Below are 21377 nucleotides of genomic sequence, written 5' to 3' on the forward strand. Positions count from 1 at the left end.
AATAAAAGCAACAAAATCAATGCCGCGCCTTTGCCAGCGCTCGGACTTGTTTGGAAAGAGACAACGCTGAAGTGGCACAGGTCCCGAGGAAAACGGATCCTTTAATTTGACTCCGCATGAGAAGCGCATTTGGAGCCGGGCGCAGCGGCAGCAGCGGCAGGAGCAGCCCCGCAGCCCCCGCAGCCCCCGCGGGGCTCGGCGGCCCCCGCGGCCCGGAGCTCCCGGAGCCGCTCGGGCACGGGCGGAGCAGCAGCGCCCTTCTGCCGCAGGAACCCGCCCGGAGGGGAGAGGCGGAGGGGAACGAGAGCTGCTGATCCCGGAGCGCTCCAGCCATCAGCCGCAGTCACCGGCTTTGACTTTGCTTCGGCGGGGAGCTCGCGTCCTGTCCTCGGCATCTCGGGCTCCGGGACCAGCTCACTTTGCACTTCGTTCAACGAGCAGCGCCGTCGTTCGGTTTCTTTCTTTTTTTTTTTTTTTTTTCTTTTTTTTTCCTTCAGAGACAAAATGTCCAAAAATGGTTCAGCCTGCTTAGCCCAATGATTTCTTGCATGGACGCTCTATTTTCTTTTTTTTTTTTTCTTTTTTTTTTTTTTTAATTATTATTTTTGGACGGGGAAGGATAGAGTAAAAGAAATCGTTCAGCGGTTTGCTCCCCGTTAAGGAGAAGATCAAGATCCTATTCCCAGCTGCACGCAGAGGACGAAAGCTGCCGTGGGTCTTTCAGTCTGGGTTTGGGAGCCCTCGCTACTGCAGGGTCAGAGCAGAACTGCCTTCTCCGAGCGGCATTCCCGTCCTGGTTGTAGCTCAGAAATCGCCTCCCCCCTCCTCGCACCATTTCTGTTGGTGGTGTTTTTGTTTGGTTGGTTTAGCTTTATTTTTTTCCTCCCCTTTTTGTCCTTTTTTTTTCCCCGTTCGTTTATTATTATTATTATTGTTATTATTAATTATTGGTTTGGGTAAATTCCCTTCCTTCAACGAAAATACTAACTCTGCAGTGGAAATCCATGCCCCCTGCCATTCGGAAGAATCGGGTCTAATATGCCAGTGACATCCCCGCCTTGCAGCAGTCGCGATGAAGGAAAAATCCAAGAACGCGGCAAAGACTAGACGGGAAAAAGAAAATGGAGAATTCTACGAACTGGCCAAACTCCTGCCCTTGCCCTCGGCCATCACCTCGCAGCTGGACAAGGCTTCCATCATCCGCCTCACCACCAGCTACCTGAAAATGCGAGCGGTCTTCCCCGAAGGTAAAAGCAGCCCCGGGGCTCCGGGGGACAGCGGGGAGGGGGCGCTGGGCTGGGCACGGCCCCATCAGCGCCTGGCAGGAGGGAGGGGGTGCCTGCAGCCGGCTCAGAGAGAAGGGGATTGAGGGCAAAGCGGGCTGGAAATGAGCCCCACTGCCCTGGAAGAGGAGGCAGCGCTGCGCTGCCCCAAGCCCGGCGGAGGTGGGAGGCAGAGCCGGCCGGTTCATCCCTCCTTCCTCCCCCTCCTCCTCGGCTGCGTTGGCTCCTGGGGACCGTCCCGATGAGAGCGGGCTCGGGTCGTGTCCGCGGCCCCGGAGGAATCCGCCCGGCTCCCGGGGATGGCCCCTCGGCACGGCGCTTCCCGTCCGGGCACGGCCTCGGGGAGAGAAAAAAAAAAACCCAAAACTGTGTGGTTGTTATTATTATTTTGTTATGGTTGGAGTTTTCTGGAGCTAGGGAAGCAGGCTGGGAATGAAGGCGCGGCTGCTCCGCAGCGAGGCCCTGCAGCTTCTCCTGGGGCCGGGGAGAGAAGGGAAGGAGGCTCCGAGCCCAGCCCGGCCGGGACCCCGCTGCTCCCGTGGTTCTTCTCGGGGACACCCAGCAGCGAGACCCGGCACCAGGCTCTCCTTCCCGGAGGGTTTGGGGGAAATCAGCCCCCGGGAGAAGGGGCGAGGGGAGGCTGTGCCCGTGCTGTCCGCGCTGCCGCCGAGCTGATGCGGAACGAGCCGCTGGTCAGTGCCTGCGGGTGCCTAAATAAAGCCCAGCTGCCCCGCTTTGTCATTTGTTTGTGCCGCTCCGGCCCAGGAGCAGGGTGAAGGAATTAGCAAATTCCGCAGGGGGAAGGTTTGCTCTCCGGCGCGGTTTCTAAGGAGCTTTATTAAAAGGCTAAAAAGAAAAAAAAAAAAAACAACTAAAAATAAAATAGAGGGAGGGCGGAAAAATCCCCCTCCCAACCCGAGCAAAGCTTACCGTCGTGGCCATTTAATTCAGAAATTTCGGGAGCACGGAGCAGCCGTGCTATGGGAAGCCGGGGCTCCTTTAGCGTGCGGAGCAAGGGGAGCGAGGCGCTGCTCCGCCGCATTTTCCAGCCATTATTCCCCACCGGGAAATTTCCCGATGAGAAACAGAGCGTCGTAATTTCGAGGTGGGGGTCACTGGCCGGCCGTGCCTGGCGAACGTGCCCCCCGAACGCCTTTGATTTAGGAGGGAGGAAAAGCGGCACGTTTCGAGATGCTGCTGGATGCGTCCCGGCTTTTCCAGCCTTGCTGATCCTCAAGAGCAACGAGGCGACCCCGAGAGCAGGTTTATACCCAGAGCTCGGGTGTGTTTTATGTGTCTGTCTTCCCTAAACAGGCCGGGCGTGCGCTTCCGCACACTCTGCTTATTAAGGGCAACGTTTAAATGCATACAGCGAATTCCTGATCTTTCATCGTCTTAAGTACGGCTGGAAATACATTTAAAACCAAAGCTTTGCATCCAGGGATGACAGGCCGGGGGAATTACCTCCTCCGATCCCCGAGCCCTGCGTTTAGTGCCTGGGAGGGTGGAGGGGAAAGGGGGGAGCCGGACAGAGGCGGATGCAGAAGGATTTTTTTTAGCGGGGGGTATTTGTTCCACACAGTCCCGCAGCACCCAAACTTCCCTCTCCCTCGGGATTTGCCCTTGGAAGAGAGAAGGGTGTCCCCCATCCATCCGTCCTTCTCCCCCCTCCTCATATTCGGCTACCGGTTCCCAGTTGGCTTTACTGGGAGGAGAAACAGCTCGGAAAGGATTCCCAGCTTAAATCCTGGACTGGCGAGGCCTGGGGAAAGAACCCCATGGAGAGGGTTGGATCCGATGGGTGCGGGGCACCCCCACCCGAGATCCTGGGCCGTGAAATAAAGGTGGGCACGAACCAGGCCCCCTCTCCAGCCCCGGCCTCCGCTGCACTCCCACGGGAATTGTCCCCGGACAGAGAGTCCAGCACCCCGGGCTGCCCCAGCCGTCACCCTGCGAGGCTTAAAGGGGTGACGGGGGCGGGGGGACAGGTCTGAGATGCCACCAGACCCGTGCTAGGCCCGGACTAGCTGCGGCCAGCACGATCAGAAGCGGTGTTGAGCTGCAGACCTGGCTCCCAGCTCTGTCTAGACTGGAGGGAAAGAGACCGAGAGAGAAAGAGAGAGAGAGAGAAAGAGAGCTGTGTTTTTAAAATCCTCGGCGGATGGCTAACCCCCCATTTCCTAAACATAGTTTAGGAAAAGTTTGAGACCCTCAGCGAGGTGACTGATCCCGAAAGGGCTTGTCAGGGTTTGGGACAGTTCTGCTCAGCCCGGCCAGGCTTTTCCCGAAGAGGGACCGAACCCTCAGAGGTGCCCGCTCACACTGCAAGAAACGAGAGTGAAATTGGATTTCGGCCCCAGCTCCTTTCGCCCTCGCAGTGCAAACCCTGCAAGGGACAAGGTCGTGCTCCGATATCCCAGCTGTGCCCTGCGGGATCGCTGCGACCTTGAGGTTCAGGAGTTAAAGTCAGGACACAGCAGCCTCCCCCGAGCTGTCGCTAACACCCTCTTCTCTCGTGTTTTTGGGGTTTTGTTGTTGTTGTTGTCACGGCTTTGTTACTGTAGAACAAAAATACACCACGAGACGTCTTCTGTCTGCGCTGTCAGTGTTCTTTATTTTTGATTTTTATTTTGAAAAGGAGCTAATGAAAGCAGGAGAGGTGAGAATGGATCGCGTTTAAAAACCGCGATTCTCTGTCCCCCGGTTATGGCAGACTGGTGAGATCGTCACCCTCTCCCTCCCCCATCCCCGATGCAGTGTCCAAAACCGATTATAAAATTGGACATTTTTGGTTGTTTAAACCGGATGGGAGCGAGCTAATTAATATGCGACCCAAAATATAATGTGCGCAATACAAAACAATCTGAATAAAGTGAAGGAGCGGTAGAACTCGGACCTTCCTTATTCCGAGGGGCAGACAGTAGAAATTACTAGGAATATTCACGGTCTTCGGTCCCCATTTAAACCTGGCCACGAATGTATATTTTAAGAAAATCAAGGCGAATCGCAGCCATTTCATCTGATTGTCACACGCGCTGGGAAAAGGTTCGTTAATGAATTAAACAAATAAATAAAGCGCGAGGCGTGAGTAATCCCTTTTGGAAAGCCAGCCCCTATTGTACTAACCACTAATAGTGACATTAAAGGTCTTACTAAAACAAAAATGCTTTTTTTAGGGTTTTCCTGAGGCGCTCCCAGGCGGCGGGAGCCGCTGGCCCCGCGCTGCGGGGTCGGGGCGGGGACGAGCGGCGGCGTCGCTCCGGTCTCTCCCGGCCGGAGGGGAGGGAGGGAGGGAGGGAGAGAGGGAGGGAGAAGGAAGGGCGGGGGTCACTGCCGTGGGTCTGCCCGTGACCTCCCTGTCTGTAGGACGCCCGCTTTGGGGCCTCTTAACACGATCTGGTGGGTTGGGCTCGGCGGGGAGAGTTGAGTTTGTGCGGGTGTCCTTGGGGGGCAGGTTTGTTAGAGTATTTTTTTCTCCACTTTTTTTTTTTTTAATTTTTTTTTTTCCTCTGGGAGTTCGCCCTTTTAAAAAAAAAATTATTTTATTTTTATAAAATAAGAGTCTTGATCTTTACGCCCGTCCTTCCCACTGCCCAGCCCTCGGCCGCCTTCCCGACGCTGAGCCCGCAGAGTGGAGCTCGCACATCCCTGTCCAGCTCTGCTTCTTCCCAAAGTGCCCCTGACCTGGGGGTTTCCCCCCTCTCAGAGGTTCCCCTGGCCGGGCCCGGCTGTTTCCCTCTGGCTCCGGACTCATCGCGGCCCCCGGGCTCCAGCGGTGCCGTCGGGGCTGAGATCCCTCGCCCCCCGCTGCAGACGGGGCTCGGGACTCGGTGTCAGCGCTGCCCTCGCCCCGCTGCCTCCCCCTCCTCACGGGGTGACAGCAGAGCCTCGGACCTCGCCTCAACGAAGGGCACAAAGCTCGATGGAGCTCCGGGACCGCCCCCAGGGAGTTTCCCCGGGGCTCTCCCTGCCGAGGGAGGCACAACCGCTCTGGGGAAAACCCAAAAACCAGAACCGGCGGCGAACCCCCAGGGTTTGTCGTTGTCCCCATGTTCCTTGCGCTCCCGGGAACAGCCCAGCAGACACAAAGGAAATTCTCCAAGTTACAGGGCAACCCGATACTGAACGTAATACACTGCTAAGTAATTCTTTTTAGCAGAATCCCAAGCTGGAAAGCTCCCGGGCTTTCAAATGTGTGTGTGGACGTATTTCTGTATGCCGAGAGCAAAGGTGGGAGTCGTTCCCAAATATTTCTAGATCTCATTACAGTTTCACTCACCCCGCTGCCTCCCTGGAAACTGAGTAATGTACAAATGGTACAAACTGAGCGCTGAGGTTACTCTGAAAAACAGCCAGAGATGGCAAAAGACGGAGGGGGCGGAGGAGAATTTTGTCCGTGTTTGCCGCAGGGAGCGGGACGCGTTTGAACGAAAACCCGCCGGGTTTTCAACCTCAAAAGCAGCACCAATTTTGGGGTGCTTGTATAAAACCCCCTCTGACTCCGGGCCGGAGCTGCCGGAGCCGGAGCTGCCTCCCGCTGCCCGGAGGGGTCCGGCGGACACAGCCGCCCTTGGGGCCGGTGGTTTGTCCTGCCGGCCATCCCGGTCCTGCCCTGCCCGGCGGGGACAGACAGCGGGGAGGACAGACACACATCAGAGAGGCTCATCTCGCCCGTGTTTGAGGCGGCGGGGTGCCAGAAAAGACAAGGTTGAGCCTGGGGCTGGCGAGTGACCGTCCAGCGGGCGGCCCTGGGCCGTGCGGGCTCTGCCGCTGAGCCCAGCCCCGGCTCTCCGGGCTCTCCGCTGCCGGAATCCCCCCGGATCGCTGGATCTGGGTGATCCCTGACCCTGTAGCCCGGCAAAGGAGCCGCGCTCGGGGCCAGGCCACCCCCACGGGTGCTCCCAGCATTTGCGGGGAGGATGCTCCAGCGGCCCCTAGCAGGAAATTCTCTCTAGGGGCCAGGTAATTCCTGCTGCCAGGGGACATATAGAAATATTTCCTTCCCGGCAGCATCCCCAGACAGGGAGCGCTTCTCATCCCAGCAAAATCCCATCCCGAAGGAGCGGTGCAGGTTTCGGCAACGATTTTGGCCTCGCTCCAGGCCAGTGAGGGAATTTGTGCGTTATTTACTGTCCAGGCAGGAGCAGCCCGGCCGAGCCTATGGCATCCATAGGTTCACAGGAATGCGCGTTTGCAAATCTCTCGGAGGAGAAGTTAAAATCTCTCGGAGGAGAAGTTAATGGGCGTTAGTCCTTTATTCGAATGTAAGGTTTTATTCGTTTCGTTTTCACCTTTAAAGCGATCTGCTGGCGGATTAAATGATAAAATCACCGGCTTTAAAATAAGCTCAGACGAATGCCAGCCTGATCCACCGAACGTGTTTGTGTTTGATGCGCGTTCGCGATTGCGACTCCAATTTAAAATGCCAAAGGGAGCAAATCTGAGGAAATTTTTATTCCGGGCTAGGAAAGAACCTCAGAACTAGTGCAGATTTTGGGATGCTGTGAAAGGACAGCACAGAGAGAGTTGTCTAGCACGGGTGGGGCAGAGACGGGGCTCGTTGTTGAGGAGTTTCGTGAGAGCTCAAGGAATAAATCTGCCTCGTCTTTCGGAATGGAAGAGCTCACGGCAGTTTTGACACCGCTGTGCGTGATTCTTTTTGTAGGTTTGCAGTGTCATATTTCGAAATTTGTAATTAATAAATGGAAATAAGGGCAAACCCCTCGGCACAGGGACAGACTCTGGAGTTTGCTGTTGTTGCCGTCTCGGGGAAGAAACTGCAGGATGACTCCGCGATTCCCAAACTTTTTCTCCCCAGAAACCAAAAAGCATTTCAGCAGAAAGGACATTTTTTGCCGTGTCTCTGGAAGTTTAGGAGCCTTTTCCAAACGGAGAATCGGGAAACGGCCGAGAAAAACGCGAATTTTCGTTTGGCTCTTCCGAGCAAATTCCCAGTGCTTTTTTTCAGAGCAGGGAAGGCGTCCTTTCCTTTCCTACGGGGAAAGCGCTGTGAATTCCCGGAATTTGGAGAAACCCGGAGAGACGGGCACGGGGTAGGGATTCAGATCCCTCTTTTTTGGGTGCTGCTACTGTCTTGAGACGGCGGAAAGGAGGGGTCAGGGCCGGCCGAGCTCCCCGGTGTCCCCTGCCTGGCATGGGAAGCTCCTCAGCGCTTTCCCGGAGGGAGCAGGACATGGAGCCAAGCACAGGGAAGGGAATCAAAACTCGGGGGGGAAGTACCGCGTCCTCCCCTCCGCCTCCGGTCTCTCGAGTGGGAGATCCTGCCCATCCCGAGGGATGCCCCAAGAGCGGAGAGAAATCCCTGTAATTCCCAAACCAGGCTGAAGCGGCCAAAGCACAAACGGATCCGTGAGGGCGTCAGGAGGGAGCTGGAGCTCGGGGCAGGAATTCCTGACAGTTTTCCCTTCCGTTCAGGAGCCGAGAGAAAGGAGATTTCTTTGGAAGCACCTGGGTGGTGAGAGGGCACCGGGGGCGAAAGCGGGGCTCGGTTTCGTAGCGGAATTCCAGGCTGGCAGCGCCCAAACCCCGCCTTTCACCCCGGGCCGCCGGCCCTCCCGCCGCCTCTGAGGCCTCCCCGGAGCCGGGGACAGCCCCAGGAGCCCTCAGGAGGGTTCGGCTCCCGGTCCGGCCCGGTGGCGGCCTCGGCTCCAGCCGGGAGCTGTTGAGGCTCCTTCCTCAGCGAGGAAGAGAAAAACAAACAAACAAACAAACAAACAAACAGACAAACAAACAAACCCCAATCAGCACAAACCCAGGGCGGCCGCCACTCCGCGCCCCAGGCTCCAGCAGAAACCTTCCGCTCTCACCGCGGCGGGCTCGGCTGTGGACTCGGGCTGTGGGCTCGGCTGTGGGGTCGGGCTGTGGGGTCGGCTTTGGGCTCGGGCTGTGGGGTCGGCTGTGGGGTTGGGTGTGGGGTCGGGCTGTGGGCTCGGCTTTGGGCTCGGCTGTGGGGTCGGGTTGTGGGGTCGGGTTGTGGGGTCGGCTGTGGGCTCGGCTGTGGGGTCGGCTTTGGGCTCGGCTGTGGGGTCGGCTGTGGGGTCGGGCTGTGGGGTCGGCTGTGGGGTCGGGCTGTGGGGTCGGCTGTGGGCTCGGCTGTGGGGTCGGGCTGTGGGCTCGGGCTGTGGGCTCGGCTTTGGGCTCGGCTGTGGGGTCGGGCTGTGGGGTCGGCTGTGGGGTCGGCTGTGGGGTCGGGCTGTGGGGTCGGGCTGTGGGCTCGGCTTTGGGCTCGGCTGTGGGGTCGGGCTGTGGGGTCGGCTGTGGGGTCGGCTGTGGGGTCGGGCTGTGGGGTCAGCAAGGCCAGGGCTCGCTGGGGCCGGGGCTGGGAAGCTGTGTCGGTGCCGTCCGTGCGCAGGTGAAATCGGGACAGTTTATCTCCAATCGAGATCCAGCCCTCTTTAACCTCCTCATCCTCCTCCTTGGCCACTTCGGGGGTGGCTGCTCACAGCGACAGCGACAGGGACTGGGACAGGGGCAGGGGACAGGGGCAGGGGACAGGGGCAGGGACTGGGACAGGGACAGGAATAGGGACGGGGACAGGGACAGAGGGACGGTGCAAAGACGCGTCCCTGGGGCTCTGCGGGAAAAGCGCATCCACAGGGATGCTCTGGGCCAGAAAAAGAACAATTCGCTCCTGCCCTGTGCTGTGCGGAGAAGGGACTCAGCCCTCCCCAGCTCCATGCAGGCCCGCACCCCGCGGGAGGAGGGGGAGCACGGGCTCCGATTCCTGCCCTCACCAAATCCTTGTTTCTTTTGCAGGTCTGGGCGACGCCTGGGGACAGCCGAGCAGGATCGGCCCCTTGGATAACGTGGCCATGGAGCTCGGATCCCACTTGCTTCAGGTAGTGCACGCCTTCCTCCTCCCGGGCTCCTCCTCCCGGGCTCCTCCTCCTCCTCCTCATCCTCATCTCATTCCCGAGCCTCGCCGGGCTGGGAGGGCAGAAACCCAGCGACACCGACCACTTGTATTCCAATTATTTTATTTTTTTCGTCTTTGATGCCCTCAAAGCTTTAATCAGAAGCGCCGGGGGTGTCCCCAGGAAGCCCCCGAGGGAGGAGACACCTGGGATGGAGCAGGGAGAGCACCTGCACTGGATCTCCCGGGGACTTTAGCACCTGAAAATTCCACTGTTCACAATCCCGGTGATCTGCTCTGAAATTCCTCTGAATTCTGAGTTTAGAAGTCGGAACCGGGACGAGCGTGCCAGCAGGAGAGGGAAAAAAAATAACTAAATTTTAATTTTTCAAAAATTTTAAATTCATTTACCTGGCGGGTTTATGGTGGGAGGTGAATTCCTGGCCACAGAGCTGCCGCTGTTTTCACACCCTCGACAGAAAATCTCTGCCCGGGTTCCGCGACCGCCCTGCCGCCGGCTCCCAGCTTAGGAATGACAAACACAGTTATGTATTTGCTACCACAGAGCATCAGCCCCTCTCCTGCGGGGAAAAATGAGATTTTTGGGAGGCACTGATGACATCCAGGCAATGACAGAGCTCAAAATTATCTCCTGGGGAGGCATTTTTAAAATGGAAATTTTATTTCAAATAGCTGCTGTCCTCTCAGAGTCACGAGTCCACCTGGAAATGCTCACCCAGTTCTGTATGATAACTTGCATGATAATTTAGTGTATATATTAAAATACAGACCCAATTGTATAAAACGTTGTTGTTACTCCTCCTCCTGGCTGTTCCCCGTTTTGTCTGGCACTAATTGAATTTGCACCAAATTAAATGCCGACCACCTGTAACTCTCATTTTACAGCTCAGTTATTTCTGAATGACTGAATGACGAATGCTGAAGGTTTTAATGAATCCACATTTACTGCAAACCTTTTTTTTTGTTTGTTTGTTTTTTGTTTTGTTTTTTCTAAGGGTTCTTAGACTGAAATTTTCCATGTGAATTTTCAGCTTCAATGTGCTTTCCTATCCATGAAATTTTGGGATGTGCTGCAGTACCAGCAGCATTGACCCAAGTTTATTAATGACACAGGGTAAAGCAATTGCAAGACAACAGTGTTTAAAGCAAAATTGTGGCTAAAACTGCAAAAAATTATTTCCCTTTACAATATTTCTACAAAATTTAATTTATGCTTAAAAAAAAAAAAGGCAAAGAGTAATCTGGTTTCAATTATATGCTGTAGAGTCATTAGTAGGCCAGAGAATAATTTGGAATATTTTCTTATTGGTGGGGCACTAGAGGTGCATGAAGTAGACAGGATTTTATTGCTTCTCTTCCAGTTCAGTGACTTTAAATGGATTAAAACAGGTGGTTGTTTTACCTATGTACTGTAAAAATTATTTTTCCCTTCCAAATATATATTTTCCAGTGATAATTGCATGTGTGGATATTCACTGATATTCACATGGCAGGTGTTGATCAAAGCTTTCTATGCTGGGTACAGATAATGCAGACTTTTTGCTATCAGCTGCTTTTGAAAAAATACCTGAAATTTGGCACTGAAAAATCAAGGCCTCCCCAAACTGAGAGGTTTTGTATCCAAATCATGGCCAGTTTTGGCTGAGCATTACCACATTATTTATTTTTTCTCATATAAATAGTATCTGACTAAATCAAACTTCAGTTTTTACTCACACAAGCAACATTTGCCTCCCAGCCAATTTCCTGTCAAGGAGAATTTGTAGGATTGGATCTCAAATTTGTGTTGGTTGAGGTTTACAGGCTGCAAGGATAAAACTTTATCACACTCAAAGAGAGATATTTGTGCTTATTAAGTTTTGGATACTGACTATTTCTGCTTTCTTTTTTGGAAGTTCACATTGTTCCACAGCAGACAGCTCTCTGTTCAGAAAAACATTATTGAAAATGTAGCCAAATTTAAACATTGCTTGTGGTGCCATTAAAGAAATTGCAAATAGCAGCAAGCTGGGTCTGCCATTTATGGCACAAAAAAAGGCTCACGTGGGGCCTGACTTCCCCTGAGCACCACAGAGCTCAGGATTTGGGCTAAGCACTAAAAAAAAACCAGAATCAACAGCAAAATATTCCCTGAAAGTGCAGCAGCAGAGCTGCATCTGCAGGGGAATGAGGTGGACTTCACAACATCCCTGTGTTTAAAGGAACAAAATCAGATAAAACTTTTCTATTCCTCAAATTTTGCTATTTGCTGTTGTTGAAGTCAGAAATCATCCTCCAAAATATTTATTTTTTACCCACTGCAAATGCTTTGAACAGATTTCTTGCCTCTTACCCTGTGAATTCTCTCTGTTTCAGACTTTGGATGGCTTTGTTTTTGTGGTGGCGTCCGACGGCAAAATAATGTACATTTCTGAAACAGCATCCGTGCACCTTGGCCTGTCCCAGGTATGGGGGGAGTGCTCTGACAGCTAAAGCCTGAATAAAATAAAACTGCTAAATACAAATTTGGGCCCTCACACTGCTGCCTTGCCTTTATACAAAGTAATTTTTTTGTCAGGGCTGTTTGAAGCTTTCTTCTCCCTGAAAACAGCTTTGGTAAAATACTCAAATTTCCTTGCCTTGCCACCACACTGCCCTGTCTTTATATCTGTTCTTGTTCATTGTATTTTACTCCTCATTACCTTTCAGAAGGGCCATAAATTAGATGATATTGCAAATTGCAGATGGAAGCAGGGCCTTGAAAGCCAAGCGTGGTAATGCAATAGGGTTGAAAAAAAGCTCAGAATTGGAGTCTGGGAGCCTTAGATTGTGTCAGATATTGAGGCTGCCTATGAAAGGGAGAGGAAATCTGATGTGGAACAGGAGTTTTGTGGCAAATGTGCTGGAGGAGGAGGAAAAAAATAAAATAAAAATAAATAAATAAAAATAAAAGGAAAAGGGGGGCAGATTTATGAGTGTTCACATGGAATTCAGGGTAGTTTTTCCTGAGTTTTTCCAGCTCAGTGGTCTTTTCAGTAAAGCGTTTTATATGCTTGTGATAGAACTCATAAAACTCAGTTTACTACTGTTCTGCACCAGAAGTATGAGAGGGTTTTATGGGGTTTTTTTTCCTCTTAGATGGACATTTCTAATTTTTTTTCTTTTTTTTTCCTTCTTGGGATAGGCACAGGCAAAGAGCCTGAATTTATTGTAGAAGGTGACTTTCTCTACCTTTGTCTGTAGCTGAAATTCACCTGACCTAAAGTTAGCCAAAGTTGCATAAAAAAAAATCCTCATTAATTTCAGCAGGTCCTGGATGAGACCTGCAAGAAACTGAAGTGTTCAGTTGTGTGTCAAACATTTATAAATAAATAAATTTGATGTATTTTAATAAATAAACAGCAGAGGGGAGGAGAATGAGGAGATGAAAGTGAGAGACAGGAGAATATTCTGAAAGTATCTGGCTAATTTATCCTGTGGCTGTTTCAATGGACAGAGAGGGGAGCTTTAATAGTGGGGATTATTTTTGTACCTTAATTATTGTAGTAATCAGTATTTTAAATTGAAAAATACGTGGAGTTCTTTGGATGTGTGTTTATAACTGTGATATTAGAATTAGTGAGAGAAAATAGAACTCAAGAGGTAGAGAAAACAAGGATATAAACCCATAAAAACCATTTCTAAACTCCTGTTTCTCTAATGTCTTTAGAAAAAGTCACTTTGGGAATAAATAGCCACCATAAATGGCCATTTACCTTTAATTCTTTTTACCTGCTAATTTTAAAAACTTGAGCAGGAAACATTCTTAGTTCAGTTTGTTCAGTTCACTCTGTTAAGGTTTATTTTAGTTGTTTCATACCATTTAATTCAAGTCCAAAGTTCTTTAAATATGACTTTCCTTGAAAATAAGCTTCCCTACAGAAGGGCCCTATTTTCTACTCCTGTTTCAACCTGAGTTTCTCTCACTCTGAATTTTTGCAAGGATTCATGATGTTGCCTGCTCAAATCTAAACATTTAATCAGTGCCATTATCCCAAAGCACTGAGCATTCCCATCCATCCATCCTGGAGCAGAAACTCCCTGTCCTGTGTTGTTTGCTCCCTGATTTTCCATTTTTTTTTTCCCAGAAATTGCTCTTTTGGAGGAATATCAAGCCACCAGATATTGCAGGTCTCAGTATTATCCAGTTATTTAGAGAAATTAAAGAATTATGGGATCAATGGGACACCAAGCAGGCTTTGGCACATGGAGGAGGAGGGGACTGGCAGTGTCACGCAAGTTTTAATCCAATTTATCCCTCCTGCTCATCTGGACTGACTCAATTCCATGTGCATGGAAATATCTCTAAATTCTTAGTGCAAGAGGTGCTGAGGAAAATCAGCAGGTTTGGTCAAGTTGCTTTTTGAAGGATTTTTTCAGCAAAATCCCAAACCTTTCATTTCAGCAGAGATTTGAAATAACTGAGTTTGAAATCTGTGGGATTTGAAATGTAAGGGGCTCTCAAAACACAAAAATTCACCCTGCACAGGGGTTTATTTATAAATAAGACCCCCAGTTAGCAACTCATCCTGATTTATCATCAATCTGCTCTTGCCCTGCCTCAATATCCTATTTTTGAAGGGATAATTTTGCTTTAAGCAGCAGCAGCATTAATTTTGGGCTGCTCCCACTCACCAGGATATCAATCCATTAACCCTGGGATATTCCTGTCAGCTCCCAGGGCCTCCAAAGGACTTCTTGTTCCCACTCCTCTGGAAATCCCTGGGATTTCTGCCACTGACATCGAGGAGGATGGGACTGGGCAGGAGAGGTAAATTCACCCAGCCATAATTCCACATTCTATTTCCAACAAATGCCCTCAGAGAGCTGCAGCCAACACAAGCTGAGAGCAGAGTGGTGCTGATTGTAAAAAACCCTTCAGAGTGGGCACAGAAAAGCCTTTTTATTCAATAATTTGACAATTAAGTAGCCCACACATCAATTTCCAGTTCGAGTGCCATTTGTTTAAAAACATATGTTTAAACTGAATAAAAAGGCCATTTAAAAATATTTTTGCAGACTATTTTTGGAGGCCTCCTACAGTGGCCTTTATCTTCTGGTTGCTGCTGAATTGAACCTCAGCAGGAAGAAATCAGAGCTTGAGGAAAAGCTGGGCTGGCTAAACCGGTTATAAATGTAAAACCAGCATTAGGGATTGTTTTTAAGCACGACTTTGCCTCAGAAATGGAGTTTCTGAAAAATCTACATCTTCATTTGTGGCCCTGCCACTTCATTTGTGGCTTTGGAGTTTGATTTGCTCCCAGCTGGAGCTGGAAAAATTGTAAATTTTGCTGTAGGACCCTCTCCTCCAGCCCAGCTGGCCCCAGCCCAGGGATGAACTGACTCTGACTGGTTGGGACAGCCAATTTCTTGCCTCTTTTTTTCCATGGATAACAAACAGCTTCAAATTCCCCAAATATTTTTTTTTTACCCCTCTCAGAGTCCAAAGGCACAAAAAGGAGAGGACAATCCTCTTGTGAAACAATAGAGAAAGACAAATTTTTATTTAATTTGAAGGTCTGGAGCTTATTCCAGCAGTTTTCTGGATCCAAGAGGGAGCCAGGCTAATCTTTGACTTTTGATAAATCTTGAAATATTTAACCACAAATATCTGAGCTTTTCCAGGAGTTTATTTTGCTTTCATTCAATGAGTCTATGAGAGGCAAAATATGTAATTATTTACTCTAGAATCCACCTTTTTAGTCCTGTGTGTTTATTATGAATCATTCCTTGGCTGGAAAAAAAAAATCTGAGTTCCTCATAAACCTCCTGTTAGTAGGAAATGCTGATATTTGGTATTTACAGCTATTAAAAACTGCATCAAGTTTTTAATCAAGTTTTCTTTTTTTGCATCAAGCAGTTATTAACTGCTTTATTAACCTGAGGCACAGGGTTTAAGCTTTATGAATTGAGCTGTATAATTTATATATTTTTAAAGTTTTCAGAGTTTCATTGTAGGCTTGAAAAGAGCCTGAATGTGCCCAGCCTAGCAGGGGGGAGATTCCAAATAATCCATATTTTGGTTATTTGACTCTGGCTTTGCCCCCATCTCTTTGCTGGTGGTTTTATGTTTTCAAGTAAATTTTTAAAGTCAATTTTGGGGTCAGTGTTGTGCCTTTACCTCCTGCTGATTTTTCTGGGGTTGCAAATAAACCTATCAGAATAAAAAAATCTTTTCTGTGTTGATAACAAGGAAAACCAGTCATTATTTCACAGAGAATTTTAGGCTTGGAGTTTTGGACATAAACCCTTGGGCAGAAATGAAATGTTGGATAAAACCATGACCTTTGACCCTTTGAATCCTGTGGGAAAACGTGCATTTCCATGAGGAATCATTTTAAAAGAGGTGAAGAGTTGTGGAAAATCAAGAGACATCCATGAGTTTGACTTTTTAAGAGAAAACATCAGCTACAGTTGATGAGGTTGGTCAGCTTGATTGGAGATTTTTATGTTAGAAAGTCTCTAAATTGAAGGGAGAGATCATTTATACACATCCATTAATTTATTTATTTTATTTTTTTTCTTTTTGGAAGTTAAATTCTCTGCTAAAAATGTTTTCATTCCGAGGGCAAAACATTCAGGGGGGAAAAAAATCACTTTTAATCAAAGATAAACTAATGAGAAGAGGGTTGTAAGTGATGCTCCTTTTTTAGCACAGGATGGCAATTTTGTCATGTTCTGAAAATGAAATGTCCATCACCAGAAGAATTTTCAGATTGTTTTTTTATGTAGGTGATCAGGATATTTATGAAGATACCTACAGACATTTGCAGGATGTTCCTCCCCTTGTAATTATAAATAAACAGAAGCATTTTCCAGGCATCACTCAGTGAGATTTTGTGTTTTCCTTCCTCCCTGACAAAAAATTGGGGTGTGGGGTGTTCCTGCAGCAAGGCCCCACCTGTGTCTGGCCAGAAAAGGAGCAGCCAGAGCTTTTTTAGAGCAACCTTTAGAGAAAATTATATAAATGAAGAAATGTAAATAATCTCCTTCCCCATTCCATGTCTTTCTTTCTTTCTTTCTTTCTTTCTTTCTTTCTTTCTTTCTTTCTTTCTTTCTTTCTCTTTCTTTCTTTCTTTCTTTCTTTCTTTCTTTCTTTCTTTCTTTCTTTCTTTCTTTCTTTCTTTCTTTCTTTCTTTCTTCTTTCTCTCTTTCTCTCTTTCTCTCTTTCTCTCTTTCTCTCTTTCTCTCTTTCTCTCTTTCTCTCTTTCTCTCTTTCTCTCTTTCTTCTCTCTTCTTTCTCTTTCTCTCTTTCTCTCTTTCTCTCTTTCTCTCTTTCTCTCTTTCTCTCTTTCTCTCTTTCTCTCTTTCTCTCTTTCTCTCTTTCTCTCTTCTCTCTCTCTTTTCTCTCTCTCTCTTTTCTCTCTTCTCTCTTCTTTCTTCTCTCTCTCTTTCTCTCTTTCTCTCTCTCTCTCTCTCTCTTTCTCTCTCTCTCTCTTTCTCTCTCTTTCTCTCTTTCTCTCTTTCTCTCTTTCTCTCTCTCTCTCTCTCTCTTTTTCTCTCTCTCTTTCTCTTTCTCTCTCTCTTTCTCTCTTTCTCTCTTTCTCTCTTTCTCTCTTTCTCTCTTTCTCTCTTTCTCTCTTTCTCTCTTTCTCTCTCTCTTTCTCTCTTTCTCTCTTTCTCTCTTTCTCTCTTTCTCTCTTTCTCTCTTTCTCTCTTTCTCTCTCTTTCTCTCTTTCTCTCTTTCTCTCTCTTTCTCTCTTTCTCTCTCTTTCTTTCTCTCTTTCTCTCTCTTTCTCTCTCTCTTTCTCTCTCTCCCTCTCTTTCTCTGTCTTCCTTTCTCCCTTTCTCTCTTTCTCTCTCTCTTCCTCTTTATTTCTTTCTCTTTCTGCCTTTCTCCCTCTCTTTCTTTCCCCTCTCTCTTTTATTCTCTCTCCATCTCTTTCTTTCTCTTCTCCATCTCCCCTTCCCTTTTTTCCCTCTTTGTTTTCCCCACTTCTTTTCCTAACTCAGCGGATTTTCAGTCTGATTGGAATATCAGATCACTGTTGATGTTTTTGTGTTTGCAGGGAGGGGCTGCTGGAAAGGAGCAGTGGGGGAATAGAGGTTAGGAGGGAAAAAAAACCCCAAAAAACCCGAGTTTGCACAGCCCTGGGAAGGGACATTCCATGAATAATGCAGAAAATGGAAGGATGAAGAACATTTTCAGGAAGAAAAAAAAACCAGATTGCTTTGTGGGGGCAGACAACTTCATTTATTCCAAAGAAAAGACAACTCACAATCTGAGCAAAACGAGCAGGATTGGCTCAGAAGAATGTCTTAAATCACTTCACCTCTCCTGCCTCTGATCTGGGGAGCCCGAGGCACATCAGGCAGCTTAGAACAATCAGCCAGCCTGACACTCACTTCAAACACCGCGATGGCAGCAGCCTCCTGCTTTCCTTCAAATTTGAATATTCTTCAATTCACTTTTTTTGGAGATTTTTACAAATTTTAAACGGACTGGGATTCATTTCTGTGCCAAAAGCAAATAATCCCACAGCTCTTCCTGTTCTTCCCAGATAAATTCCCCATTCTCTGCAGCTTTCTTTGCCTCACCCTACAGTGACAAGGAAATTTAGGATAGGAATAAGGAAAATGATTTTCAATTTTGGTCCATTTCTGTGTGTTTTGTATCAAGTTTTGTGCAGCAGAGGAAATGAATTGCTAAAAATCTCAAAGCAACAGCATCTCTTTAGGATTCCCAGGCTTGGAGGAGATAAAGAAAGGAATTCTGTTCTGTTTCCCTGTTAAATCCATTCCTGCAGCTTTCTGGGGGCTTTTCTTGGTGGGTTTGGGGGTGACAAACAGGGCTGGCAGGGGGACATGCAGAACACGAGGCTTTTTTTGGGTTTTGTGCCTCTGTTAACAGTGGCAAAGGCAGGAGCACATCCCATGCAGGCAAAGCTCAGGCCAGGAGAGGGAATACAGGATATTTAAGGCAGATCTTTACTGTTTGTGCTTGTTTAGAGCAGTGTAAATCCATGGAAATCTGATTTTTGGGTTCTCTCAGAGCCCTTGTCCTGCTGGCAGTGGGAAAACACAAAGGAATTGTGTGAGAGCAGGTGAAACTTTCTGAAAACCTGGCGGAACATAATTTTTATTTTAATATTTGTCTTCTTGAGAGGCATTCATCCAGCTCAGAGTTTTCTTCCCGTTTGTGGCAATTTAACATTTCTACAGCTGCTCTAATTTATCACTCCATTTCCAGCCCTAACAGGAGCTCTTCTGTCTCTGATGCAACACCCAAAATTCCCATAAAAACCTCTCTAATATCAATCACTGCTGAGGAAAGGATTAATTCGGATTAATGGCTGTGGATTTGGGAGATGCTTTTGCTACACCCAGCTCATGTTTCAGAACTGGAGTGCAGGGTGTTTGAGGGCAGAAAATGATCCAGCTGTTTTTATTCCATGTTTTATCCCCAGGTGGAGCTGACTGGAAACAGCATTTACGAGTATATCCACCCCTCAGATCACGATGAGATGACTGCTGTCCTCACTGCCCACCAGCCTCTTCATCCTCACCTCCTGCAAGGTATTAAACATCTGGGATCAAAACACAGTGAAAAAGTACAAAAAAACCCCCCAATCCCAAGGCTGAAATGGAACAAATCACAACCCAAAGCATTCCATGAATCCATAAATTCATATTTATCCTGTTTGAAGCTCAAATGGGGGAGCAGCAGGAATTCAAAAGTGTGATCCAGGATTTTATGTTGTTCTACTAAAGGGAATCAGGTAACCTAAATGAAATAATGCCTTTCATGCCATGAAACTTTAAACAGGTTTTTACCTTCAGCCCAGTGGCCACTTCATCTCTTTTATTTTGTCATCATGGCTGAGGCTGCAGAAATCTTGTGGTGGCCTGGTTGTGCACAGCTCAGCTGCATGGTCAGAGTGGGAAAAGAACTAACAAAACATCAGGTAATCGGGAAATTGAAGGATATTTTTAATATTTTAAAACAACTGTTAAATCCAAAGCTTGGGCAAAAAAACCTCAGACTTAATATTCCCCACTGTAGGAAGAGCAGAAATGGGTTTGGTAAAGGACTGGGGTTTAGAAAATCTCTTTTAAAAAGTGACTTTTGGAGGAAAATCACGTCCTCTCATCCTGCTGACAGCCACAGAAATATTGACACCACCCTTTGTGTGTGAAGTTGTCACCAGTGTTGCAATTGCTGTGTCAGGAACAGAAATATTCTCATTTCTTTAGTTTGTGTTTCCTCTGGGGCAATTCTTTGAATCTTCAAAGATCAGAACCAATCTGGCCCCATCACAATGGAGCTTCCACTTGTATTTCATAATTGATTTATCAGCTGGATTTATTGATTTATCCTGCCGGTTTTTGTCAGTCTTTTCAAAGCACAGCTCTTAAAACACATCAGGAATTTTGGGTTCTTGCTACAATTTTGTTTAGAATTCAATTTAATTTTTTTTCAGTTTTGGTGCCTGTACTTGGTTCTGACCTCTGTGATTCCAGCAGAGCAGAACTGTGTTCCTTCTAAATTCAGGGAATTTGATTGCTTGCGAGCACCTGGACTGCTCCAAATGCTGAAAATGGAAGAATTCTCTCAGTTTCCTTCTCTTTTCTTCATTCCCAAACAGGTTGTCTTGGAAAATAAACACCTCCCTTGGTGTCTTGGAAAGGAAACTTATTTTTTTCAAAATCCTCTCTATGATTTTTTCATACTTTGTTCATTCCTCTGTCAGAATTTTTTAAAAAATACCAATATTTTTAAAAGAACAGCATTTTTTTCCCTTTTTCCAGCTTACTGATAAACAGAGACACCTCTGATGTAAATGACTTAAGGGTGATTTGGATGGTGGGACTGGATAATCTTTAAAGTCTCTCCCAGCCTCAATAATTCTATGAAATCCAAGAGTTTTCATGCAGTTTTCTGATATCCAGAATTAGTAGTGAGATATTTTTATACCTACTGGCTTGGCAATGGCAGCAGTCTCCTGCTTTCCTTCAAATTTGAATATTTTTCAATTTATTATTGCAGATTTTTACAAATTTAAAGCCAGGAACAACTGACTGGGATTAATTTCTGTGCCAAAAGCAAATAATCCCACAGCTCTTCCTGTTCTTCCCAGATAAATTCCTCGTTCTCTGCAGCTTTCTTTGCCTCACCCTACAGTGACAAGGAAATTTAGGATAGGAATAAGGAAAATGATTTTCAATTTTGGTCCATTTCTGTGTGTTTTGTATCAAGTTTTGTGCAGCAGAGGAAATGAATTGCTAAAAACCTCAAAGCAACAGCATCTCTTTAGGATTCCCAGGCTTGGAGGAGATAAAGAAAGGAATTCTGCTCTATTTAGGGATTATTTTATTCTATTTCAGTTCTGTGTTTCTTCCCCATACAATGCATGGAGTGGGTGTATTAAAATATCCAGAATCTACAGCTAAATCTTTCTAAAATGAACAGAACAAATATTTATTTACTGTTATCTTCCCTGTGCCACTAATTCCCTATCCTACAGTTTTTTATACATTAAAATCTTGAGGTATAACCTGGTTTGCAATAACCAAAGCAAGTTTTTTATTTAATCCAGTGAAGACTTAAAAACTATTGAATAAATGACAGTAACGAAGCAACTTCTGTCTGTATCTGAGAAGATATTTTCAATATTTAAGTAAAACATAGGGTTCTACCAATAAATTAAAGGACAGTGAAGAGAAAGTGGCTTGATTAAAAAAAAACAAACAAAAAACCCAAGAGGAAACCAGACTATTTTAAAGAGCATTTTTTGCCATTTCAGTTTGATTTTCTCTCTTTTAATCTTTTAAAACACACCTGAATCATCAAGTCACTGGGCAGAATCAAAAATTTCCTTTTATAACTTTATTATCTCACACATTTCTCCAACCTGGGGCATTGTTTAGGCATAAAATCAGTATTGCACTGCAGACACAGACTTTTATATCCCAAATTTCCAGCTTGGCTCATGATTACCTTGCTCAAGATGTTTTCTTCAGCTAAAGCTCAGATTTTGATATCCATTTTTAGTCCAGCAGTTGTAGCTGGGTAAGATTTGAGAGGAATAAAATCACAAATGTCAACAATATCTGTGCTTTGTGATATTTTGTTACTGGGATTAAATAGCCCAGAGCACAGATTATTTTTGACCTCTGGTTTTACAGTTTTTGTAAACTTGGGTGCTGCCTCTTTATTTTGTTCTCAGGGAAATGCAAATTAT

At 47.1% G+C, this 21377-nt stretch overlaps 1 protein-coding gene across 1 annotated transcript in view; it reads left to right on the forward strand.

Annotated features, from left to right (window-relative positions):
• Positions 1-643: 643 nt before the first annotated feature.
• Positions 644-21377, forward strand: part of SIM2 (SIM bHLH transcription factor 2) — a 53852-nt gene continuing 33118 nt past the window's right edge. The window contains exons 1-4 of the mRNA XM_005526563.2: positions 644-1247; positions 9060-9142; positions 11533-11622; positions 18603-18711. Coding sequence (XP_005526620.1) covers positions 1073-1247; positions 9060-9142; positions 11533-11622; positions 18603-18711 — 457 coding nt within the window. The 5' untranslated portion in view covers positions 644-1072. The remainder of the gene's footprint in view (positions 1248-9059; positions 9143-11532; positions 11623-18602; positions 18712-21377) is intronic.

This window comes from Pseudopodoces humilis, chromosome 2 (genome assembly GCF_049639895.1).
Source record: "Pseudopodoces humilis isolate 2021_Gansu_Grassland_sample_001 chromosome 2, ASM4963989v1, whole genome shotgun sequence".
NCBI lineage: Eukaryota > Metazoa > Chordata > Aves > Passeriformes > Paridae > Pseudopodoces > Pseudopodoces humilis.